The sequence below is a fragment of the Otolemur garnettii genome, unplaced genomic scaffold, assembly GCF_000181295.1.
Source record: "Otolemur garnettii isolate 467f Iridium unplaced genomic scaffold, OtoGar3 scaffold00008, whole genome shotgun sequence".
Taxonomy (NCBI): Eukaryota; Metazoa; Chordata; class Mammalia; order Primates; family Galagidae; genus Otolemur; species Otolemur garnettii.
Genome location: NW_003852403.1, coordinates 32,546,813 through 32,569,362, shown reverse-complemented (window position 1 = coordinate 32,569,362; position 22,550 = coordinate 32,546,813). Strand labels below are relative to the sequence as shown.

Below are 22,550 nucleotides of genomic sequence, written 5' to 3'. Positions count from 1 at the left end.
ATTGGCTTGGCGTAGGATTCCCTTCTTTTTAAAGTGTGAATAGTGTTCCATCATGTATATCCTTTCTTTACCAATTCATCCAGCGATGGACTCTGAGGTTCTGTATCTCAGCTATTGTGAGTAGTGCTGCGTGAACGTGGAGTGCAGGTATCTCTTTGACAGACTGATTACATTTCCTTTGCATATATGTACCCAGAATGGCATTGTTGTTCATATGGTAGTTATAGTTTTAATTTTTTGGAGCACCTTCATACTGTTTTACCGAATGCCTGTACTAATTTACGTTCCTGCCAACAGTGTGCAGAGTTTCCTTGTCTCCACATCCTTGCCAATGTGTTTTTGATAAAAGTCATTCAGACAAGTGTGAGGTAACAAATAATTGTGATTTTAATTTGCATTTTTCTAATGATTAGTGATGTTGAACATTTTCCCATATATCTGTTGACTGTTTGTATGTCTTATTTTGAGAAATATTTATTCATGTCTTTTGCTCATTTTTAAATTAGATTGTTTTCTTGCCATTGAGTTGCGTGTATTATATTTTAGATATTAAAACCATATCCAATATTTTGTTTGCAAACATGTTCTCCCATTTTATAGGTTGCCTTTTCAATTTCTTGTTTCCTTTGATGTCCAGAAGCTTTATAGTTTGATGTGGTCCCATTTTTAAATTTTCACTTTTGCTACTTATGCTTTTAGAGTTATATTAAAAAATTCATTACCCAGACCAGTGTCACAGAGCTTTCCCCCTCGTGTTTTCTTCTACTAGTGTTATAATTTCAGGGCTTATGTTTAAGTCTTTAATCTATTTTGAGTTGATTTTTGTATATGGTGTAAGGTAAGAGTGTAATTTCATTCTTTGGCATATAGATATCCAGTTTCACCAACATCATTTATTGAAGAGACTGTCCTTTCCCCACTGTGAGTTCTTGGTACCTTTGTCAAAAATCAATTGTCCATAAATGCAAGGGTTTATTTCTGTGCTCTGTATTCTGTTCCATTGGTCTATGTCTATTTTTATGCCACCACCATGTTATTTTAGTCATCGTAGCTTTGTAGTATATTTTAAATTCAGGGAGTTACGAAGCTTCTGGCTTTGTTTTTTTTTTTTGCTCAAGACCCAATACAGTGTTGGATAGAAGTTGTGAAGCTGGATTTCCTTGTCTTGTTTCTGATCTTAGGATAAAAGTATTCAGTTTTTCATTGTTTGGTGTTGTATTTTCTTCAGGATTTTTGTAGATGCCCTTTATCACGTTGAGAAAGTTTCCTTCTATGCCTAGTTTGTTGAGAGTTTTTGTCAGGAATGAATGTTAAATTTTTGCAGACACCATTCTGTGTCTACTGGGCTGGTCATGTGGTTTTGTTTTTTATTCTTTTATATGGTATGTTGCATTAATTGATTTTCAGTTATGAAATAAATACCATTTAATCGTGGTATGTAATGAAAACTTTTTACATGTTTGCTAATATATTGCTCAGGTGTTTTATATTCATCTCTGTGAAGGATATTTGTACTTTTCATGTGTTGTGTTTGTCTGGTCTCAATGAATAAAATGGATAGTGTTTCCTCCTGTATTTTTAAAAAAAACTGCAAAAGATTTGTATTATTTTTTCTTTAAATGTTTAATTGGATTTACCAGTGAAGCCATGTAGACCTGGCCTTTTCTTTATGGTAAACATCTCAATTCCTAAGTTAATTTCAGGCCATTCAGATTTCCTTTTCTCCCCCTTGAGTTAATTACAGGCCTTTCTAGGAATTTGTCTTTTTAGAAGTCTGTATCTTTCTGGGAATTTGTATCTTTCTAGGAATGTCTCCATTTCATCTAAGTTGTTTAATTTGTTGGTCTAATATGAAATTTGTTCTTTTTTTGTTGATAATGTTTTCTTATAATTCTTTTCATTTCTGTGGGGTGAATAATGATACTTCCTCTTGCTACCTGTTTTGGTAATTTGTATCTTCTGTGAAGTAGCTCTTAGTTTCACTGCTTTTAACTATCGTTTTACCAGTTACTAAGCATTTTAGGAAGGGCCAGAGCAGATTTTCTTCTTGGAAAACCCCCTTCCCCACTTGCCCCAGCGACCCACTCCCCAAACCCAAAACACACATTGAAGTAAAATGAAGTAAAGGTCTTTTGAATTGTGAGGTTTTTTGGTCTGGTTAGTGGGAATAGGAATTTGTTACAACTCTGTATGAGCCTGGGGATTGTGCCTCTAATCCAGTGGTTCTCAACCTGTGGGTCGTGACCCACAGGAACTGTATTAAAGGGCTGCAGCATTAGGAAGGTTGAGAACCACTGCGTCTAATCTGTTAGGCCATTCTTTTCCTAGCTTCAGGTGGTTCTCTTCCATGAATGCAGAGTGGAGGGAGCTTTCTCTCTCTGTGTGGTTCTCCTTTCTTTTTTATTTATTTATTTATTTTATTAAATGATAGCTGTGTACATTAATGCAATCATGGGGTACAGTGTGGTGTTTTCATATACAATTTGAAATATTTTCATCAAACTAGTTAACATAGCCTGGTTCTCCTTTCTGTGCTGCTTTCCTCTCACTTTTATTTTGCCCCTGAACTCAAGACTATTTGTCCTTCAGGGACTCTGACCTTCATATCCTAAACTTACATAGACTGTCTGACTTGGCCTGAATTCTGCTTCTTTCTGCCATGGCCTGTAAACTCTGAGGAACATTAAACTGGGGTGATTAGAGGGCTCACCTCGTTTATTTTCTGCCACTCAAGAATCACTGTTCTTCATTGCCTGATGTCCATTGTCTCTAAAATCATTGTTTAATTCATATTTTGTCCAGTTTTTTAGTTGTTTCAGGTGGGAGGGTAAATATACTCCTTGTCACTCCATCTTCTATAAATATAAGTTTAACTATAGATGTAAGCATACTTCCCATCTGCTCTGGCCCTTCCTAAAATGCTTAGTAATTGGTAAAATGATAGTTAACTTCCCATCCATGGGAAGTTTTGACCGCTCTTATTAGACTCAGTCAATTATTGCAAGAATTATTTTCTCTAATATTCTTAGAAGATAACTCACTGATTCAGTAGAGTAGAATCCATAAGGCACCCCGAGTCCTAGAATGTATAATAGAGAATGCCCCAAATATGAGTACAACAAAAATCCTTTTATTAAAAGTTATCAAATTTATTTTCAGGGAGAGGTTGCTGAAGTTACATTTGTAGGTGCTAACCCGAAAAATTCAGCAGAAAACCAGGTAAGTATCGAAAGGTTTTCTTTTGCAAATTTAAATCTACTTTTTTATTTGCCATCTGTTTACTTGAATATCCCTCTATCGTTAATAACATAAAGAAAAAGTGCCAACTTGTTTTCCATCTTATTTTGTTGGTATGGAAAATATTCAGTGGGTACAGTTAAGGTGGATTGAGTTTGGGAAAAAATCACACGGGAAACAAAGAGCTCCTCTTGGGACCACAAATAGCACAATGCGTATAGAATGGCATTGTCTCTCAACAAGAGGTTAATCTGAGCACAATCCCATGTATGTACAGTCATGGCCATATAATGATGTTCCAGTCAATGATGGATTGAATAGCCAGTGGTGGTCTCCTAAGACTATAATACCATATTTCACTGTCTCTTTTCATTTACATATCTTTAGATACACTAATACTTCCTACTGTGTTATGATTGTCTACAGTGTTCAGTAGAGTAACATGCTACCCAGGTCAGTGGCCTAGGGAATAGGCTATATCTGTACCATATAGCCTAGGTGTGCAGTAGCCTACACCGTGTAGGTGTGGGTTAGTGTACTTTATGATGGCCACACAATAACAAAATCACCTAATGCCACATTTCTCAGAACACGTCCAACACTTGACTGTATTCAGATTTGAAACTCCACTAAATATGGTCGAGTAACCAGTCTAGGGAAGTATGTCTTTGACTCTCCTCCTGCGCCAGCCTTGCTACTTCTAGTCCCACCTCGACTACTGAGGGATGACCACGGATCCCTAGTAGACACGCTCCTGGCCTGGAGTCCTGGCCCATGTGCTTTATTTCATCTTGCATTGGCCATTTCCCTAGACTTTACCACCCATGGGACGTTTATCTATTAATCTTTAAGAAATGACACAATGGAATACATGTCCAAGTAAAAACAACACAGAAGTGCATAAAATAGAATGTAAAAGTACCCCTCTGCCCACCTACCTGCTTTCCAGAGGTAATTCTGCCACTAGTTTCTTACGAAGCATTTCAGACCTTTTGTTTTTGTCATATACACTATAAATTACATACATTTGTAATATACTGTATCTGTTAATAAAATAAAATAATTTTACTCTTCTATAACTTCCATGAAATGTTCTTATAACTATACCAGCAGTCACTGGACACATTCTAGTTGTAAACATTCAAACAATAAAGAAATTTATAGTGGAAAATGAGAGTGGGCGTATAAATGTGATTTCAAGGTCATGTTTCTTACTATAGCTACTGATGCATCCACTTTATTGAGAGCTAGTCTTCCCAGGACACAGTCACTTACAATCTAACATACCTTCCTTCCAAATGAGCCTTCCCATTTCTGTTCATTAAAATATATCTTATTGCCAGGATAATAATTGTGACAATATGACATGGAGGAAAAATGTTCTATTGCTTAGTCAATATGTATCTGTTTGAAATAATTTCTCCAGCAAGCCAAGCTATGCTGGAATAGTTACATATTATAAATACACAATGTTATAATGTTTATAACATTATTTTCTGAAGATATCAAAGTATTATACCAAAATGGTAGGTTTAGCTATTATCTCTCCTTAGGGTAGAAAAATTCGGTCCTCATTATTGCCATGCAGAAGCTAGAGAAAAAAAGACTTAAAGCAGGCTCATGCCTGTAATCCTAGCACTCTGGGAGGCCCAGGCGGTTGGATTGCCTGAGCTCATGAGTTTGAGACCAGCCTGAGCCAGAGCGAGACCTTGTCTCTAAAAAGTAGCCTGGCGTTGTGGCACACACCTGTAGTCCCAGCTACTTGGGAGGCTGAGGCAAGAGAATCACTTGAGTCCAAGAGTTTGAGGTTGCTGTGAGCTGTGATGCCATGGCACTATACAGAGAGTGACAAAGTGAGACTCTGTCTCAAAAAAAAAATTTTTTTTAAAGCATTATCACGGTAATAAAATTATTTTCTACGAATACTCTGGAACTGGGTATAAAACAATTTCCAGTATGCTTCTTTATTAGTAATCATCATCATCACTATTTATTGAATGCTTACCATTTGCAGGCTAAGTGCTTTATGTGCAATTATCGCATGAACCTAATTTAATCCTCACTACTACCAAATGACTTAAGTTTCATTATCTCTGTTTTACAGATGACTAAATTGAGGCCTAGAGGAGATAAGTAACTTGTAGTAACTGGTTATTCATCTGGAACAGATTATGGTAGGGAGATGGGCACAGGCTGGCCCTGATAGTCAGAGGTCTGGACCTGTTCTCCAGTCTGTGTCTCACACGTGTTTTCATGGCCTACCCTATCTCCTACTCAATCTAAGCCCTTACCAGTATCATTTTTCCTTCAATGAACAAGAACAGCTCTCGTTACAAGTTTCCATGGTTATGAAAACATCTTTTTTGAATATAATCCATCAGTTGAATAGTCAGAGAAGAATCTTACACGATGATATGGCCCATCTGTAAATAAGTGATCCATATTCACCGAATACTAGTGAATGACAGGTGTAAAGAACTGTGATGGATAAAGGTGAATTAGACAGAAGTCCTGACTTTAAGGTCTACAGTCTAAGGGATTTTAAGGCATATTGGAGATTTATGGTCTTTATCTCTATAAACTTGTCATGTTATTCAAATCTATGCTTTATTTGAAACTGAATTCTTGGTCTGAAACAAAATGTTCTATTATACCACTCTTCAGTGGGGAAATAAAATTTGCTTATGATGTGGTTTCCAGGAATCCATTACAACAAAATATAGGGGCTGCCTTGAGAACCACAGGACAAGGAAGATTTATACATGTTTTTTTAATTCTTTCACTCAGGGAGGCACATTAACCAATCATTCATTTACCTCAAGACGGAAAGATGATAAAGCTTTACCATTTTCCTTCCTAAATCTTGAGGTGACTAGAGAAAGTCTTGGAATGTAGATCATTGAACATGTCACGCAAGGGCTGGACTGACGCCTTTTTAAACCTCAAGTTTTATTCCCCGTCTCTCCTTGCCCCGAATTCCCAACATTTGCTATCAGCTCCACACTTATTCTTCTTTCAAATTTCCAAAAAAAGTCATGGTTTTAAATAGACTAGATCAATTGACATTGTGACAACATGGTATAGAATGTTAACAGAAACACTGATGGATTGGGATGAAATCCGAGTACATCTTCGTACACCATTGGTAAGTTAGTGTACGGTCAGCAAGGGGGACAATAAAACCTCTTCCTTCTCATGACTGTGCAGTTCCTGATCACGCGTGTGATTTGCCTTTCAGACTCATCAGACCTTCCTCACTGTGGAGAAATACGAGGCGGCCTTGGCCTCATGGCAGATAGTGTATAACGATGCCTCCTGGGAGACACGGTGAGCACCACTGTCCAATACGTCTTTGAAAACAGTTGGTTTGCAATGCAGGGAAGTCTGACTCCATACGTGATATTAATAATATCAAATTGCCAAGGAGGCTTCTGGATGCATTTAGTTGACTTATTAGAGTTCATTTGATTCTCTTTTTCTTTTCTTTTCTTTCTTTTTTTTTTGAGACAGAGCCTCAAGCTGAGCCCCTAGGTAGAGTGCCATGGCTTCACTGCTCACAGCAACCTCCAAGTCCTGGGCTCAAGCGAGTCTCCCGCCTCAGCCTCCCAAGTAGCTGGGACCACAGGTGCCCACCACAATGCCTGGCTATTTTTTGGTTGCAGTCAATTATTGTTGTTTGGTGGGTCCGGGCTGGATTCGAACCCGCCACCTTAGGTGTATGTGGCTGGCGCCTTGGCCACTTGAGCCACTGGCGCTGAGCCTTGATTCTCTTTTTCTGCAAAACAATGTGCTATGTGCTTTTGTGAGATTAGGTACTAATGAGGTTATGGCTTCTGTTCTTACAGACATCTGTTAATTCTGTTTTGTCTCCCCCCTACCCCAGCCCTGGTCACAGGCATCATCCCTACAAGCTAACCAGCTGCCTTGCCGATTGGTCTAAAGGAGTATTGGGTGCAGGCATTGAGATTTCTCTGTAAAATCTGGGAACACAGTAGGCCTGTAGCTGACATGTACTGAATGTTTGTATATAGCCAGTGATTCTTCATTTCATTTACTTAGAGGCTTGAGTGTTGAACTCTTCCTGACTTAAAGAAGGAGATAATAAGCTCATGCGGTTTCCTCAGCGACACCTTGTCTCTGTAGCTTTTGCTACTAAATTCCTATGTAGAATATGCATTTTAAAGATTTGACAATGTACCTGACATAAGAAAACATTTCCGTTCCCAGGTCTATAAATTTCACAGCATAGGACAGTGGTATGTAAGTAAGTGGGTAAAGTTTCGGGTAATTTGTGTCTAATTCAGATCACATCAAACTAAGCGATTATTTGTTTGTTAGTCTGATTCTGATTGTTACCTGAAGAGAGGGGCCATGTGGCCCATTTTCATAGCCATGTATAAATATGGGCATAATTTTTTCTCTGCTCTTTAGAACTCTGGAGCATAGATCATTTTAAACAAGTAATAGATGTTTATTATAAAAGAAGGTTATACAGATAATAAAAAAGGATGATTTATTTCCAAAGCCGAAAGTCAGATTAGCAATCAGCACCGGAGATCTGTTTACACTTCTGCCTTTTGGTTAGAAGCAGGAGCATCAGGTATGGAGGGTCCTGTCCTGTGCCTGAGAAGCGTGGGATGCCGAGCACGTTCTCTGCCCACGGCATTCACCTTCTACCTCCCTGAGGACATCAACCAGTTAGCCTGCTGTGTCTCACTGTGTCTCCGAGACTGCCTGAACTCTCCTCTGTGGTCTGCAGGGGCCAACATGATCTTTCCCCATCTCAGCCGTCACCCCAGTCCTCTCTTCCCTGTTCCAGCTGACCTGCTCTCTGTTTCTTGGCCGTAGCAAGTTTGTTCCTGCTTTGAACACTTTGTATTCTCCGTTCCTTCTTCCTAGGATGCTCTTTCGCCAGGTCTCTGTGGACTGAACGACCTCTCCTTAGACTTCTGTCTTATTTTCTGCATTATACTCACCATTCTTAAAATGTTAAAATGTATTGGTTTGTCTATGGCCCTATATTTCCCTCCCCATCCGAGTAGAACGTAAGCCGCATGACACTTTGGACCATGTGTCTCTTGCATGCTGCAGTATCCTCGGCACTTGGGAATAGAGTCTGGCACATGTGCTCACGAGATGCTTATTTTTAACAAATGAATTTAGATGTGAAAAGAAATGTCAGTTGACCCAGAGTATGATAAGGGCTGAAAGGATGCTGTCGCAATTCTAAAGCGGGAGATATCCTGTGTTCTGAGTATCAGGTAAGGCTTCCTGGGATGGGTAGAGTTAAGGTAGTTAGGAAGGAAGAACACGTAAAGAGATTTCTACAAAATAGCTGGTTTTAACAAAAATTGTATCCTCAGTGTGTAAATAGTGCCTTGCTCATTGTAGGTACTTCTTGAATAGTCGTTAAATGAATATTTATGCATTTTTCTGATTAAACGTTTTAAAGAGTCAAACTGGGTCTTGCTTGTTCGTTTTCTACCAACAGTTTTTACTGGCACAAGGGATTCCTGGGTCAGAGCAATGCGACGATAGAATGGCACATTCCGGACACTGCCCAGCCTGGAATCTACAGAATAAAATATTTCGGACACAATCGGAAGCAGGACTTTCTGAAGCCCGCTGTCATACTTTCATTTGAAGGCACTTCCTCTGCTTTTGAAGTTGTAACCACTTAGTGAAAAGTTGACAAATCCTTCCAAGAGCAGCTTTACTCTGTATGCATTATATAAGTGATTTCACATGAATGTGAACTTGTGAGCCATCCTGCTGACCTCTATAATTGTCCCTGTTTGGGGGGGACACAGACAGTTTACTGCTAATAGGACAGAGATGTTTGTGTGTGTGTGTGTGTGTGTGTGCGAGAGAGAGAGAGAGAGAGAGAGAGAGAGAGAGAGAGAGGAGAGAGGTTTACCTTGTTTATCTTACTCCAGCAGCCATGTACCTTGCAAAGCTTGATTTCCCTTGAGGCCTTGGGGTTGTTTAAGGGACAGTTCCTTTAAAATAAAACCTCTGAAATATTAGTAAAAGTGAAAATTGAAGATGTATGAATGATGTTTAACGTATTTATTTATAAAATTACTGAATGTTAGCACTGGAAGAGTTTATAGGAATCTACTTTGATTCTTCATCTTACAGACAGGAAATACGAGGTTTCCTAGATTTAAGATTAGAAGAAGTTATAGGACCTTCCCCCTCAATCATATTTACAAAATATCACATAAACCTTCAGCATGAATGTATAAACCTAATTAGAGACACAGAAAATCAGCATGTCAGTTTCTCTACATTCCGATGAGCACAGCCTGCGGAGTTAGTCACCCTGGGACTGGCTTGCCTCATCCGGAGTGGTTGATGCTCAAATCATGTCTAGCATTGCCTTCAGAGCCCAATTATAGAAAGTCAGACTTAGAATGTTTTGATCATGCCTGTGTTTTCCTAAGTGTCCTTATCCCAGTGGTTGTGTTGCTTATCCCCAAGACTTATTTTGAATAAGTTTTGACTATTTTCATTAATCTAGTTCACCCCAAACCACAAAGTTTTGCCATTAGCACAGATATTAAAATGAAATGTTGCTGGGTGGGAAGGCAGTTCTTGAAAGGGAGATTGTATCTGAATTTCTTGTTCTTCTCTTACTCACTCACTCATGGGCCCATTCAATCACAGAATGTTTGTTAAGACTTACTCATATGCCCTGTATTTTTTTAGGACCTGGGCCTTGACAAGTAGTGAGATCATAAGGATGTGTAAGTGTTGAAAGGTTACCAAAGGAGAAAATATTCAATTTGATATTGAAATTTTGAGGAGGTATTTAAAAATCAATTATAACTATTTCTATTACTATCTTTTGGTCACATTTTGGGTATCACATGTGTTAGATACTCTAATTTGGGGGAAAGAGGCTACAGACAATTTGTTAAATACTGTTTTGAAAGTTATTTATTTATTTATTTATTTTGAGACAGAGTCTCACTATGTCACCCTGGGTAGAGTACCGTGGCATCACAGCTCACAGCAACCTCAAACTCTTGGGCTTAAGCGATTCTCTTGCCTCAGCCTCCCAAGTAGCTGGGACTACAGGTGCCAGCCACAATGCCCAGATCTTTTTTGTGACAGTTATTATTGTTGTTTAGCTGGCCCCGGGTCAGGTTCAAACCCGCTACCCTCAGTGTATGTGGCTGGCACCATAACCACTGTGCTACAGGCGCCAAGCCTGAAAAGTATTTTTGAGCACTGTGAAATACCCGGCTTAATGTCCCAAAGAGTGAGGTATGACAATCTGACGCCAATTGCTTGAAAGTACCAATTGCATCCAAAATCATTTCAGTGAAATATATAGGCGCTCCCAAACTGCAAAGTAAATTTCCAAACTCCAAGTCATACCTTTGTATGTATGTAAAAGCTTTGGCATTTTAGAGGGAAAAAAATCAATCTTTATTTCAAAAATAAGGCTTGAAAATATGAAAAATTTTAATTACGATAGTCTTTATCTTTTACGTATGGCTTAATCTCTTAAACATAATGTACTGAATTAGAATGAATCTGGAACACTTTTTGATGAATTGGTATTGTATAGGTTGTTTCTATGGACATTAGCTAATTGCTGGAGAATTAACTAATCAAGATTTCCAAAGGTTTGTGATCATTTTTCCTAATGACACCACAGTCTTTAGTGTAAATATTTTAGTCTAACAAAGAAAGTGATTCTAAAAGTAGTTTATCCAAGACAAAAAATTGTATTCAAACCTATGATATGGCTTTTAAAACAGGATTTCTCATTACTCAGAAGAGTTTATGAATTATTTTCCACCACCTCCCATTGCCCCAGTGAAGTTATTTTCAGTCTGCTCATCATTCCCTGTCACTCTCTGACAGCTGTGCCACGGTGGCCCTAGGACCACCTACTCATCCTTCTGCACCCAGCCTTTGTCAACCAGTACTCTCAGCCCCAAATAACCCACAGAAAACTATTTCCTACTAGCTAGCATCTCTTCCAGCCCATGCAGTTCCTTGTTTGTAGTTTATGTGTAAAAATAAAACCAAATTTTTGCATTATATATTTCATAGTTATTTACTTGTGCATAAAAGTACACCATGGGGTAACTGGTCTGAGCTGTTGGTAAAAACACACATTTCAATTTGTGTCTGCTGCTGGGTGTGGCTCAATGGAGCTAAACCATGTGGAGGAAACTCCTGAAAGAGGTGGGAAACATAGAAAAGAGTGGGTTGGGTCGGTGGGAGAATGATTTTGGAGATTTTGTTTCTTATGTTGAAGTGTCTGTGTTTTATTTGTTAGACCCTGCCTACTCTAGTTTTAAGGATTCTGTAATTTCTTCAAGAAGCTCTGAATGGTACCCCTTCCAGGTCTATTATATTTTTTGATGAGTATAATGTAAAATTGTTAATATTCAATAGAGTATTTAATAATAAATACATTTATGGAAGTATTTTCTAATGAGTGGTGAGATGAATGGGAACTTTAAAAAATTTTTATTAAATCATAGCTGTGTATATTAATGCAATCATGGGGTACAATGTACTAGTTTTATATACAATTTGAAATATTTTCATCAAACTGGTTAACATATCCTTCATGGCATTTTCTTAGTTATTGTGTTAAGACATTTATATTCTACATTTAGTAAATTTCATTTTAGTAAGATGCACCGTAGGTGTGGTCCCACTGATTACCCCCCCTTAACCCATCCTTCCCCCTCCCCTCCCCTCCCCTCCCCTCCCTATCCTCTTTCCCCTTCTTCTTGGGCTATAATTGGGTTAATTGGTTTTATAGTAGGACTGAGTATATTGGATACTTTTCCTTCCATTCTTGAGATACTTTGCTAAGAAGAATATGATAAATGGACACTTCTTAAAAAAGATGGAAGCAAAGGTGGTAGATTATGTATAAATTAGATTGGAGAGTGGAACCAGTGACTTCTATAAATAACAACTCAAAAACAATGGAGCCATTTCTTCATCAGCTCCTTCGCATTCTCCAAAGACCTACTGCTGGTAAAATACATATGGTGTTGCTTTTGGTTTTGATTTTTTTACTCCTAGGGCAACTGAGAGTTTCCTAGGCAGGTGGCTAACTATAAAATTGATTTGTGAGCTAATTCTGATCAAAGAAACCAAGGATGAATTTACACATGATTATCCTTTTCCAATCTACCCTATTATGCTTTCTCCTCTAATGTAAGCAAATTCACTGTCCTTTTATAATATTAGCACATGGATTTTGTGTTTAGTTAAAAAATTCATCACTAGATGATCCCTCCCTTTGTGTATTATACTTCTAAATGATGCTTTTTCTTCACAGGTATCCAATTGAACTTGCTGATTTATACTGTCCTTTGGAAGTTTAGAGCGATATAGTGCCAAAGAGGGAAATAGTCCTCACACAATGAGTTAGAATGCATTTAGCTATAAGTAACAAAATATTCCTAATCAATAGCAACCAAAATATTCAAGAGCTTTACCATTGCACAAAGCAATAAGTCCTAAGGTGACAAATTTCAGGTCTGGTGTAGCCACTCAGTGATGTCATTTATACTTTTCTTGACATATTGATTTAATTCTTAGGTTTTTCCCCTCAGTTCAAATATGGCTACCTCATGTCTTTATACAATTGTGTATAGCAGCAAAATGGGAGAGGAGTGTTCTCTTCAGAATCTGTTTTTGGAAGGTGGGAAATATTTGGAATGCAAGTAGAATCTCCTTTACATATACTTGTCCAGAACTGTGCCACATAGCTACCCATAGCTGCAAGGGAGGCTGGAAAATGAATGTTTGGTATTTTCCACTTCTAGAGAGGGAGATAAGTTCTGATGGCAAGAAAGAAGAGATGGTAGCTGGTAGAAGTAGCTGTTATTAGAATATGCCAGTCCAGGCAGGTTAGTTAGAGATTTATTTCTTAAGTATGCTTTTAAAAAATAATTCAGGTTAATGAGTGTACAAATGGTTAGGTTATGTTACTTGTATTTCTAAGGTAAAGTTCAAAGAGTAGTTGAACCTTCATCTAAGGGGTGTGCTGTTAACCCTCACATTGTGCACATCAGGTGAGAGCTCACCAGTCTCTCTTTCCTCCCTTCCCTCCTTTGCCTCCTCCCCAGTTGAATAGACTTGTGTTTCTTTCTCCTGTGAGTGTTTAATTGGTTTTCTGTTGGTTTCATAATAGTATTGAGAACATTGGATACTTGCTTTTCCATTCTTGTGATACTTTACTGAGAATAACGTGCTTCAACTCCATCTAGGTAAATACAAAAGATGTAAAGTCTCCATCTATTTTATGGCTGTATAGTATTCCACAGTATACATACACCATAGTTTATTAATCCCTTCATGTGTAAAGATTTATTTCTTGCTGTCATAACATGTTCATTGGGGTCAGCTAGAGGATCTGTTTCCCATCTCACTCAGGGTCACACTCTGACAGAGGTTTCTATTTAAAACATGCTTCTACCATTAGGAGAAGGGGATGTGGAGAGTCATGTACTATCTCTAAGAAGGCAAGTAGAGCCAAGAAAAACCATTCTCTCCCTTTAGATGGGGTCTGAAATTCCAGCCTCTAACTTATAAGTACTTATAAATACTAAAAATCTGAGCCACCTACACAAACTTCAAAGTATCTTCATCTGCATGATGCCAAGTTATAGGATATCCAGCCTCTGTTGGTTTTGTTTCTAGATATCCTAGATATCTTCTAGGGTAATGAGTAAACTAGAAGCCCTGGAGTTTTTATCAACACCAGCTGGTGGATAATAGGAGCTCTCTTACTCCACTGTCTGCACGCAGGTGTCTGGAAACATTGACTTGACCTATTCTCTATTTTATTGTCATTTTCCAATTCAGTATAATGGATTCACCTTTTACTCCACAACAAGGTAAGCTGAATAGACACTAGAACCAAATATCCAAGCAATTGAAAGCTTAGGACAATGTCTAACAGGGACCCATCACATCTTCTAAATGGCTAACAAACAGGGATGGGAATAAGGAGAAAGACATCGTAAGTAGACTTTCAACGAAATAGTATGTGTGATTTTGTAAAGCTAATGCCATACACGTTGGATGTCCTTCTGAAACTGTGGAGGTGTTATATTGATTAATTGCTTTTCTTTTCTATTAACCTCAATAGGGCATCAATGCAAAAATCTCATAAATGGGAATTGTATAAAGTGGAAGGAAGAACCTGGCTTTGGAGTATGGTCAATGTAAGGTTGAATTATGGCTATGACCATGTAAAGGTTACTTAACCTCTTTGCTTTGTAATTATTAACATAATAATAGTAGTAATAATGATCTTCTGTGAGGTTAATGGTTATGAGAGGATATTCTGGAAACCAACTGGTTTGACTCCTAGTTCTAGACCATTTAACCAATGTCAGACCCTAAGTAAGTTACCTAATTTTAAAAAGCCTCAGTTTCTTCATCTCAATTTCTCAACAAACAAAAAGAGAACGGTAATAGTATTTATCCTTTTAGGTTGTGAGATTAAGGTAAAGTTGTTGGCACAGTGCTTGATAGGCAGTATGTGCTTAATTTACTTAGCTATTAATTTAGTTATTGAGTGTTATATGAAATATTGCATATAAGTATCTGGAAAATAGTAGGAACTAAAAAATATTTTCCCTTGAGATATGAATCATGGTTGGCCCCAATAACCAGGCTCTCCCTGATTTTTTTCAAGCTGTGCTTTGGGATGTCTGATATTAGTGTAGGAAGAAACAGAATGGAAAGAGAAATGGATCAGAAGATGTCAGCTCTGGAGCGAAGATGGATTCAACTTGCTGATTGACTTGATGGGGTGAGGAATTGTTTAAAAACAAAACAAAACAAAAGAGCCCTGACCCATTCTTTGAGTGATACCCATGATACAAACAAGAGCAAGAGTGAAAGGAAGCAGATTTCAGAAAGATAACGTAAATTTGATTTGTGATGTCTGATACTTTGACAAGGTGTCCAGATAGCAAAACCCAGCACTCAGTGGCAGATGTGGAGTAGGGGTATTGGAGAGAGCGGAGCAAAAGTAAGGAATATGGGAAGCATCAACTTCAAACTCACGGCTGAAATCAAGGAAGCTGATGACTTTGCAAGCAGAAGGATATATAGGGAGGGGAAAGACTGGCCTTTGGGAAACATTTACCTTAGGAAGATAAGAAGGAGGAACAGAAACTACTATTACTAAGAAGTAACAATTAGGAGAGTTAGGAGAGTGGGAATAAAGGTGTCCAAGCAAATGAGTTATATCAGATATTGCAGAGAAACTTAAAAGGATAACAGGATGAAGAACAGTATGAGGTCTTTGAAACTTGAAGGCGAACAATTTCTTAAGAATTGATGGAGTTTGCAAAGAGTTGAAGATTATCATCAGGTTTGGCAGAGACAGTGGCCACACTATGTCTGCTCTCCTGTTCTTCCATGGTGATTGTTTTAATTGGCCGTGGGCTTAGGAGTGCATTTCCCAGCCAGGGTGTAGCCCAGGACTGCCTTTGGCAGCTGGTGTAGCCATTGGCTAAGTTTTCTTCAATAGGCTGAGAAAAGTGATGTGTTCTACCCACTTGTCTATGGACATTCACTCCCTTGCCCCAATTTCTGTCTTAACAGGTGTGTAGTGAGCATGATAGCAAGAGCTGAAGTAACCATTTGAGCCCAGAGATGGAAGCTTCACATTAAAGACAGCAATCATGTAAAAGAATCTTGGGTCGCCGATAGTTCGGAATTATCAAATCATCCCCAGACTGCTTATTCTCAGATGACTAATTGAAGGGAAAGTAAATTTCCATCTCTTTTTTTGTTTGTTTGTTTTTGAGACAGAGTCTCACTTTGTTGCCCTCGATAGAGTCCTGTGGCATCACAGCTCAAAGCAACCTTAAACTCTTGGGCTCAAGTGATTCACTTGCCTGAGTCTCCCAAGTAGGTAGGACTACAGGCACCCACCACAACACCTGGCTATTTTTAGAGATGGGATCTTGCTATGGCTCAGGCTGGTCTTGAACTCCTGAGCTCAGGCAATCCACCTGCCTTGGCCTCCCAGAGTACTAGGATTACAGGCATAAGCCACTGCACCCGGCCTCCATCTGGCCTCCATCTCCTTTTTCACTATAACAATTCATTCTTAGAGTGGCTACAACTTATATTATAACTAATATACCAATTATAGCCCCAGTAAGGCTATCATTTAGATACTTTCTTCCACTGTGGCTAAACAAAATATCAACATATTTGTATAAAATTAGAAAGCAGATCTTTGCTAGCTGAACTGTAGAAAATGGTATGGTGACCTCTTTGTTTTAGGACTCTCTTGGCTGTTACAGGTTGAATTGTGTCCTACCTAAAAAACAAAACAAAACAAACAAAAAAACATATATATATCCTAACCCACAGGACCTCAGAATGTGATATGACCTCATTTGGAAATCAAGTCATTGCAGATAGGATTAGTTAAGAGGATGTTACACGGGAGTCAGAGGGACCCTAAATCCATTATGACTGGTATCTCTACACCTATAAAGAGATTGCCATAAGAAGACACACACACAGGGAGAACAAAATGGGAATGTGAAGGCAAAGATCAGAGTGATGTCTCTACAGGCAAAGGAATGCCAAAGATTGCCATCTAGCCACCAGGAGAGAGACATGGAATGGAGCCTGTCAAATAGCCCTGAGGAGGAACCAGCCCTGCCAGTACTTGGATCTAGAATTTTTGCCTTGTAGAATTAGGAGACAACACATTTGTGTTGTTTAAGCCAGCCAGTCTGTTGTCCTTGTTATGATAACCTTTAGGATAGGCTGATCAATATAATAATACCTTCCCCTTTAGGCATCTGCCTAAAGAGGTTCCTGGGTGGCTTCCAGTTTAGAGGACGGACTGACGTGTCTGTTGTTTACCTTTCTGGATCAGATGGTCAGTTTAGCAACTGACCTTATCATCACTGGTTGCTTGTGAGTGTCATCTACCATTATCCAAGACTATAGTAAATCCTAAAACTAATTTACATATCATAAAAAGCCAAATGACTCAGCTGGGAAGCAGCTCTAACCAAAATTTTATAGAGAATAAACATTCTGCAGTTTTGAAAATCGATCTTTTATGGGTTGTGGGTAAATCTATGAATATCTATCATGCATATTTATAAGATGACAGAATCAGGACAAACACAATTACACATGTTTATTCTCAGTTGCAATTGAACTGAGCTGGTCTTTTTCTTCTCTAATTTATTATGCAAGTATTATAAACTCTGCAGCCACCGGGCGAAATGTCTAGTCCATCTTTCTGTGGACATGAAGGCAAAGCCAGAAAAGAATAATGTGCTTACAGGTTCTGATAGTCCCAGTTTTAAAATAAGGAAGAAGATGATTGTGTTCATATTGTAGAAAGGTGTTGCAAAAAGTAGTAACAGTGAAGTTTTTTCTCCCTGTGAATGATACGCTTCACATTTAAATAGATGAATATTTTCTATGTCAGGAAATGTTTTTATGAATAGAGAATACTTTACAGGCCCTTTTGGGGGGGGAAATCTTCCAATCTTGAGGGGCTTATTTTATTTTCTTTGAATTAAGCAAGTAGCATAATGTCCATCTTTTCCTATAAAATTTAGTGGGGACCTCAGGGAAATACTGTTTTCTCCTAGTTGGGGAATATGAGGTCTTCCCAGAGAAGTGTGATCATTTTCTCCTGGATCTATTAATCTTCCTGCATCCACACTGTTGTGGGGCCGTCATGAGAATTCCACTATGATTCCAAGATAGACTATCACTGAATAGTTTGAGACCTTAAACATCATTTTATTATGAAAATTTTGAAACATACAAACAAGCAGGAGAATAATATGGTCCTTCTCCTCTCCCATCATCTGGCTTCAGAAATCACCATGTTCTGCCAGTCTTGTTCCTTCTATGTCCTCACCATTTTCTAGAGATAATGCCATTTCAGAATATAGATGCTTTTCTTTTTTTTTATAGCTTGCTATGTTCCCAGCTTGTATACATGCTGTATTGTATTAACCAGCCATCTATTGGTAAACATTTGGGTTATTTCAGTCTTTTGTTATTAAAAATCATATCTATTTTTTTCTAAGGTATCTTTGAAAGATATTCCTATATGTGAGATTGCTGGGTAAAAAAAAAAACGCACATATCATTGCAAATTGTCAAATTTCTCTCCATAGGATTTATATCGTTTCACATTTGTCTCAGTGTTGAATAAGAATGTCTGTCTCTGGCTCAGTGCCTGTAGCTCAGCAGCTAGGGCTCCAGCCACGTTCACTAGAGTTGGCAGGTTCGAACCCAGCCTGGGCTTGCCAAACAACAATGACAACTACAACCAAAAGAATAGCCGGGCATTGTGGCAGATGCCTGTAGTCCCAGCTGGGAGGCTGAAGCAAGAGAATCGCTTAAGCCCAAGAGTTTGAGGTTGCCATGAGCTGTGATGCCATAGCATTCTACTGAGGGCAACAAAGTGAGATTGTCTTAAAAAAAAAAAAAAAAAAAAAAGAATGTCTGTCTCCTTAGAGCTATGCTAACAGTGTATACCATCAGGCTTTTAAATTCTTGCTAATTTATAGGTCATTGGGTTTCTCTCAAAGATGGAAGTTATATGTTTAATTTATGTTCTTTCCTTATTTACTTTATGTTCACGTTTTTCCATTTCCAGTGAGTTGTGGGTCTCTATTTTTCTTAATTTCGGGATGCTTTTTGTATGTTTGGTATATTGAAGCTTTTGTTAGGAGCTTAATCAGTAAATTTTTCCAGTTTGTATTTTGACTCTACTTATAGCATTTTTTTTACACAAAATTGAAATTCTTATTGACTATGTATTACTTTTCATTTCATTGTGCTGGTCAGTAAAAGCAAATAGAATTTGTCTTTTAATTTGTAAAGGAATTTACCCACACGTTTCTTCCAGTGCTTACACGGTTCATTATGTACATGCAGAAATTTAATCTATTTAGAATTTACCTAGTTTCAAAATTGATATTTGTTAATGATTTTAGATTCTGTCTTTATTAAATTCCTAATGCAGTCTTTAAATATCTACTCTAAATTATTCTGTTCTACTGGTCTACCTTTTAGAAATGTTTAAAATATTACAATTTTAAATTGTAGAGATTTTTATAGTACGTTTTACTAGCTAGTAGGGTTATCTCTTCATTTTATTGTTCTTATTGCTAAGCATATTCCTAGCTTTTTGTCTTTTATATCAATTCTGTAATCAACTGTTTTAGGCTTTTAAAGAAAGTTGAAGTTATTTTATTGCTGTTCATTAATTGGTTACGTCAACTCAGGGAGAAAGACTATCTTTACAATGTTGATTCCTCTGTCCAAGAGCAAGGTAGGAATTTTTATTTCAGTCTCTTTCAGTAGGGTTTTCTAGGTTTCCTCATGTCAGTTTTATATATTTCTTGTTATGTCTAGCTTTTGTCGTTATGTCCATTTTATCTTCTTTTGCATATTTGTACATGAAAGCTATTGATTCTCCTATGCTAATTTCATATCCTGCTACCTCGCTAAGTTTTAAAGACAGTTTGTTAGTAGTTTCACGTTGACTATTTTGGGCTTTTCATTATAACCATATTATCTGCCAACAGAAATAGTTTCCCCTCTTCATCTGGGTTGATGGATTTTATTTGTTTTTTTTTTTTTTAATTTGGGGGAGCTCTTTTCTTCTGTGGATATTGGTCTCTTTAGATATTATACCTCTTCTACTTTCCTAGGAAATTATTATCTTTCTCCTTAGGCCATTTTCTAGTTCATTACTTTATTTGTTTGATGGGCTCATGCTAAATAGTTTCTTACAATATTTTAAATTCCACTGGTTTGTTAGCAATGTATTTTTGCCCTTGCTGTTTCTTGTGGGGGGACTACTCTTTCCAGCATTTGCACTAGTCTCTCCCTGCCATGTAGTGGAACATGCCCTGCTCAGAGGCACCTTCTTTGACCAACCAGTATAGAGTAGCTCCCTCCCTATTTGTCTCTCGTCTGTATTATTTTCTTCCCAACAGTTACCACCTTATGAAATTGGCCTATGGAATTATCTGGCTTGTTCAACATTGTGGTCCCAGCACCTGGAACTTGACTGGATGAATGACTCTTAATAACTCTTTCTGAAATGAATGATAAGTGAATCTTCTGTGTGTCTGGAGCCAGCTGGCAGGTTTCAGGAGAAAGGAAGATTGCTGCAATTTCTGTCACATTTACTAGGAATGCTTTTCTCCAGGATGGAGTGATGTGGCTTCTCAGTTTGTTAGAAAAGAGACAAGTAAATCTTCTCTATCTTTGAAGTTGGTGTATCTTTGAAGCTGAAGTTCTGCTTTGTAAACACAAGGGCGCTCATTTCAAAGGGTATTCTCCAGTCATGGTGGGCTAGCTCTAGGGACAACTTAAGCAGCTATGTCTTAATGGGAGAAAAATGGCAGCCTAGAGAACTTGGATGCTCAGTTGGTCAGCTGTCCCTGATAATTTGTGTAGCTGTATCCCAGGAACAAGCATGGGGCTGGTTAAAGGAACCTGGGGGCAAGAGGTCTTAGACATAGGGATCAAGATTGGTCCTCCACGAAAGTAGGGCCTCTGGGACATCTTTGTCTTTAAGCCTACATTAATGTTTCTTAAACTTGAGTGGTAAATGAGTTAAAGGAAATGAGTTAAAAGGAAAAAATAACCTTTATGGATCCCATATTTTCCCGTAAATTCTTATTAAAATATTAGTTAAATATGCAGAAACATAATTAGGCATAAATCAATTTTACTTACCTTCTAAAACTGCAAAGACTAAATAAAATTAAACTGAAAACCACAAACCAGTAATAATCAAATAATAGCCATTATTAAATGTGATGCATGATGCTGTATTGACAAAATTAAATTGCTGCTCATAATGTGCTTATGGTTCTGACTGCCCTTGTGTGGTCGTCTTTTTGTTCTTTTTTAAGCCTGCCTATCTGTGCTATAGTGAGTGGTGATGCTTTGCCGCTCTCTCACTCTTCTCCTTGTCCTATTGCACGGTTCATATTGAAGCAGGTGCCGTGGCATCAGTGATCTTCACATGGCACAAAACCTCAATTACATTTAAACTCATCTCTCTTCCTTTCAAAGTAACCTGAGAAAATGATACCAGTCTCTTAATACTTTAGGAAATAGCATGAGTTAGTAATTACAAAGGTGGACCTGGGAGCTGTAAGGCTTGGGTTTGAGTGCCATCCTCTTTAGGTATTAGCGGTGCATCCTTGGGAATGTTAATAAGTATTCTATGCTTTTCCTTCATCTCTAATACATTGCTGTATCTCATGGTGTTGAGGACGACTGGGATTTGTGCATTAAACACTTATCAGAGTGCCCAGCACATAGAGAGCACTCAGTGTAGTGCACTGCATGCCTAGGTTCACTGTGGACTGGTTACCAACTTGTCTGAGTCTGCTGAGACAGAACACCCTCATACACACCAAGTTATGAGAAGTGGATGTATCACGTACGTAGGCAGCAAGGGACAAAAGAAGTCTAGGATCCAGGGTGAGCCAGTCCCCCAAGGCTCAAGAAACCTGCCTGGGGCTGGGGCAGATGGAGCTTCAAATGCTATGTACTCCACTTGTTCCATGGCTGAAAGACCCAGAAAGGCAGCCTGCCCTGGCTGGATTCTATACCACGGCAGCCACAGGACTCATTAAGAAAAGCTTTGAAGGGTATCCAACTTTCAGGGGAGAGGGGAACAAAGCCTGGGCTATGCAGGAAAAGTTCCTCTTTAACTCAAGATATTACATTCCCCAGGAGGGACAGGGATAAGGCCTAGGCCGTTCCACACAGTTCCTCCCTCTCTAAGGATATTTCATTCCTAGAGCACTCTACAGTTATTTTTGAGGACTACTCTTGAGAAAGAGAGGGAGAGAACTGGGTAAGTTCAGGGCCACTTGGAGAGCTATCCCACACTTATATAACATCACAAGACTTTCCTTGTTGTTGTAGTGTACAACAACATTATATACACTAAGTATTGAATTCCTAAAAAGACCTCAGTTTGAAAAACGAGAACCTGCACTAAAAGCAGATGAAATAGCCTCTTTGACCCTCTTCCCCCTACCCCAACCTAAGATGAGCCTTCTAGATTGTTGCTTTCAATCTTTCAAACTTTATAGCTTATTTATAATAGTATAATTTTTGGTAATACATTTGAAAAGATTGTATACAGAGCAAATTTCAAAAAAACCCCTTGTATTAATTTTAGAACATGAGGTCAGACAATACTGCATACTTCTGATAAACGTGTGTAGTTCATTTTTACTACTAATGAGGAAACATACCATAATATACATCTT

At 38.2% G+C, this 22,550-nt stretch overlaps 1 protein-coding gene across 1 annotated transcript in view; it reads left to right on the top strand.

Moving 5' to 3' along the window:
* ASAH2 (N-acylsphingosine amidohydrolase 2) overlaps positions 1-8,993 on the top strand; it is a 71,601-nt gene extending 62,608 nt beyond the window's left edge. The window contains exons 19-21 of the mRNA XM_003783671.3: positions 3,160-3,219; positions 6,476-6,564; positions 8,729-8,993. Coding sequence (XP_003783719.1) covers positions 3,160-3,219; positions 6,476-6,564; positions 8,729-8,918 — 339 coding nt within the window. The 3' untranslated portion in view covers positions 8,919-8,993. The remainder of the gene's footprint in view (positions 1-3,159; positions 3,220-6,475; positions 6,565-8,728) is intronic.
* The last annotated feature ends 13,557 nt before the right edge of the window (positions 8,994-22,550 follow it).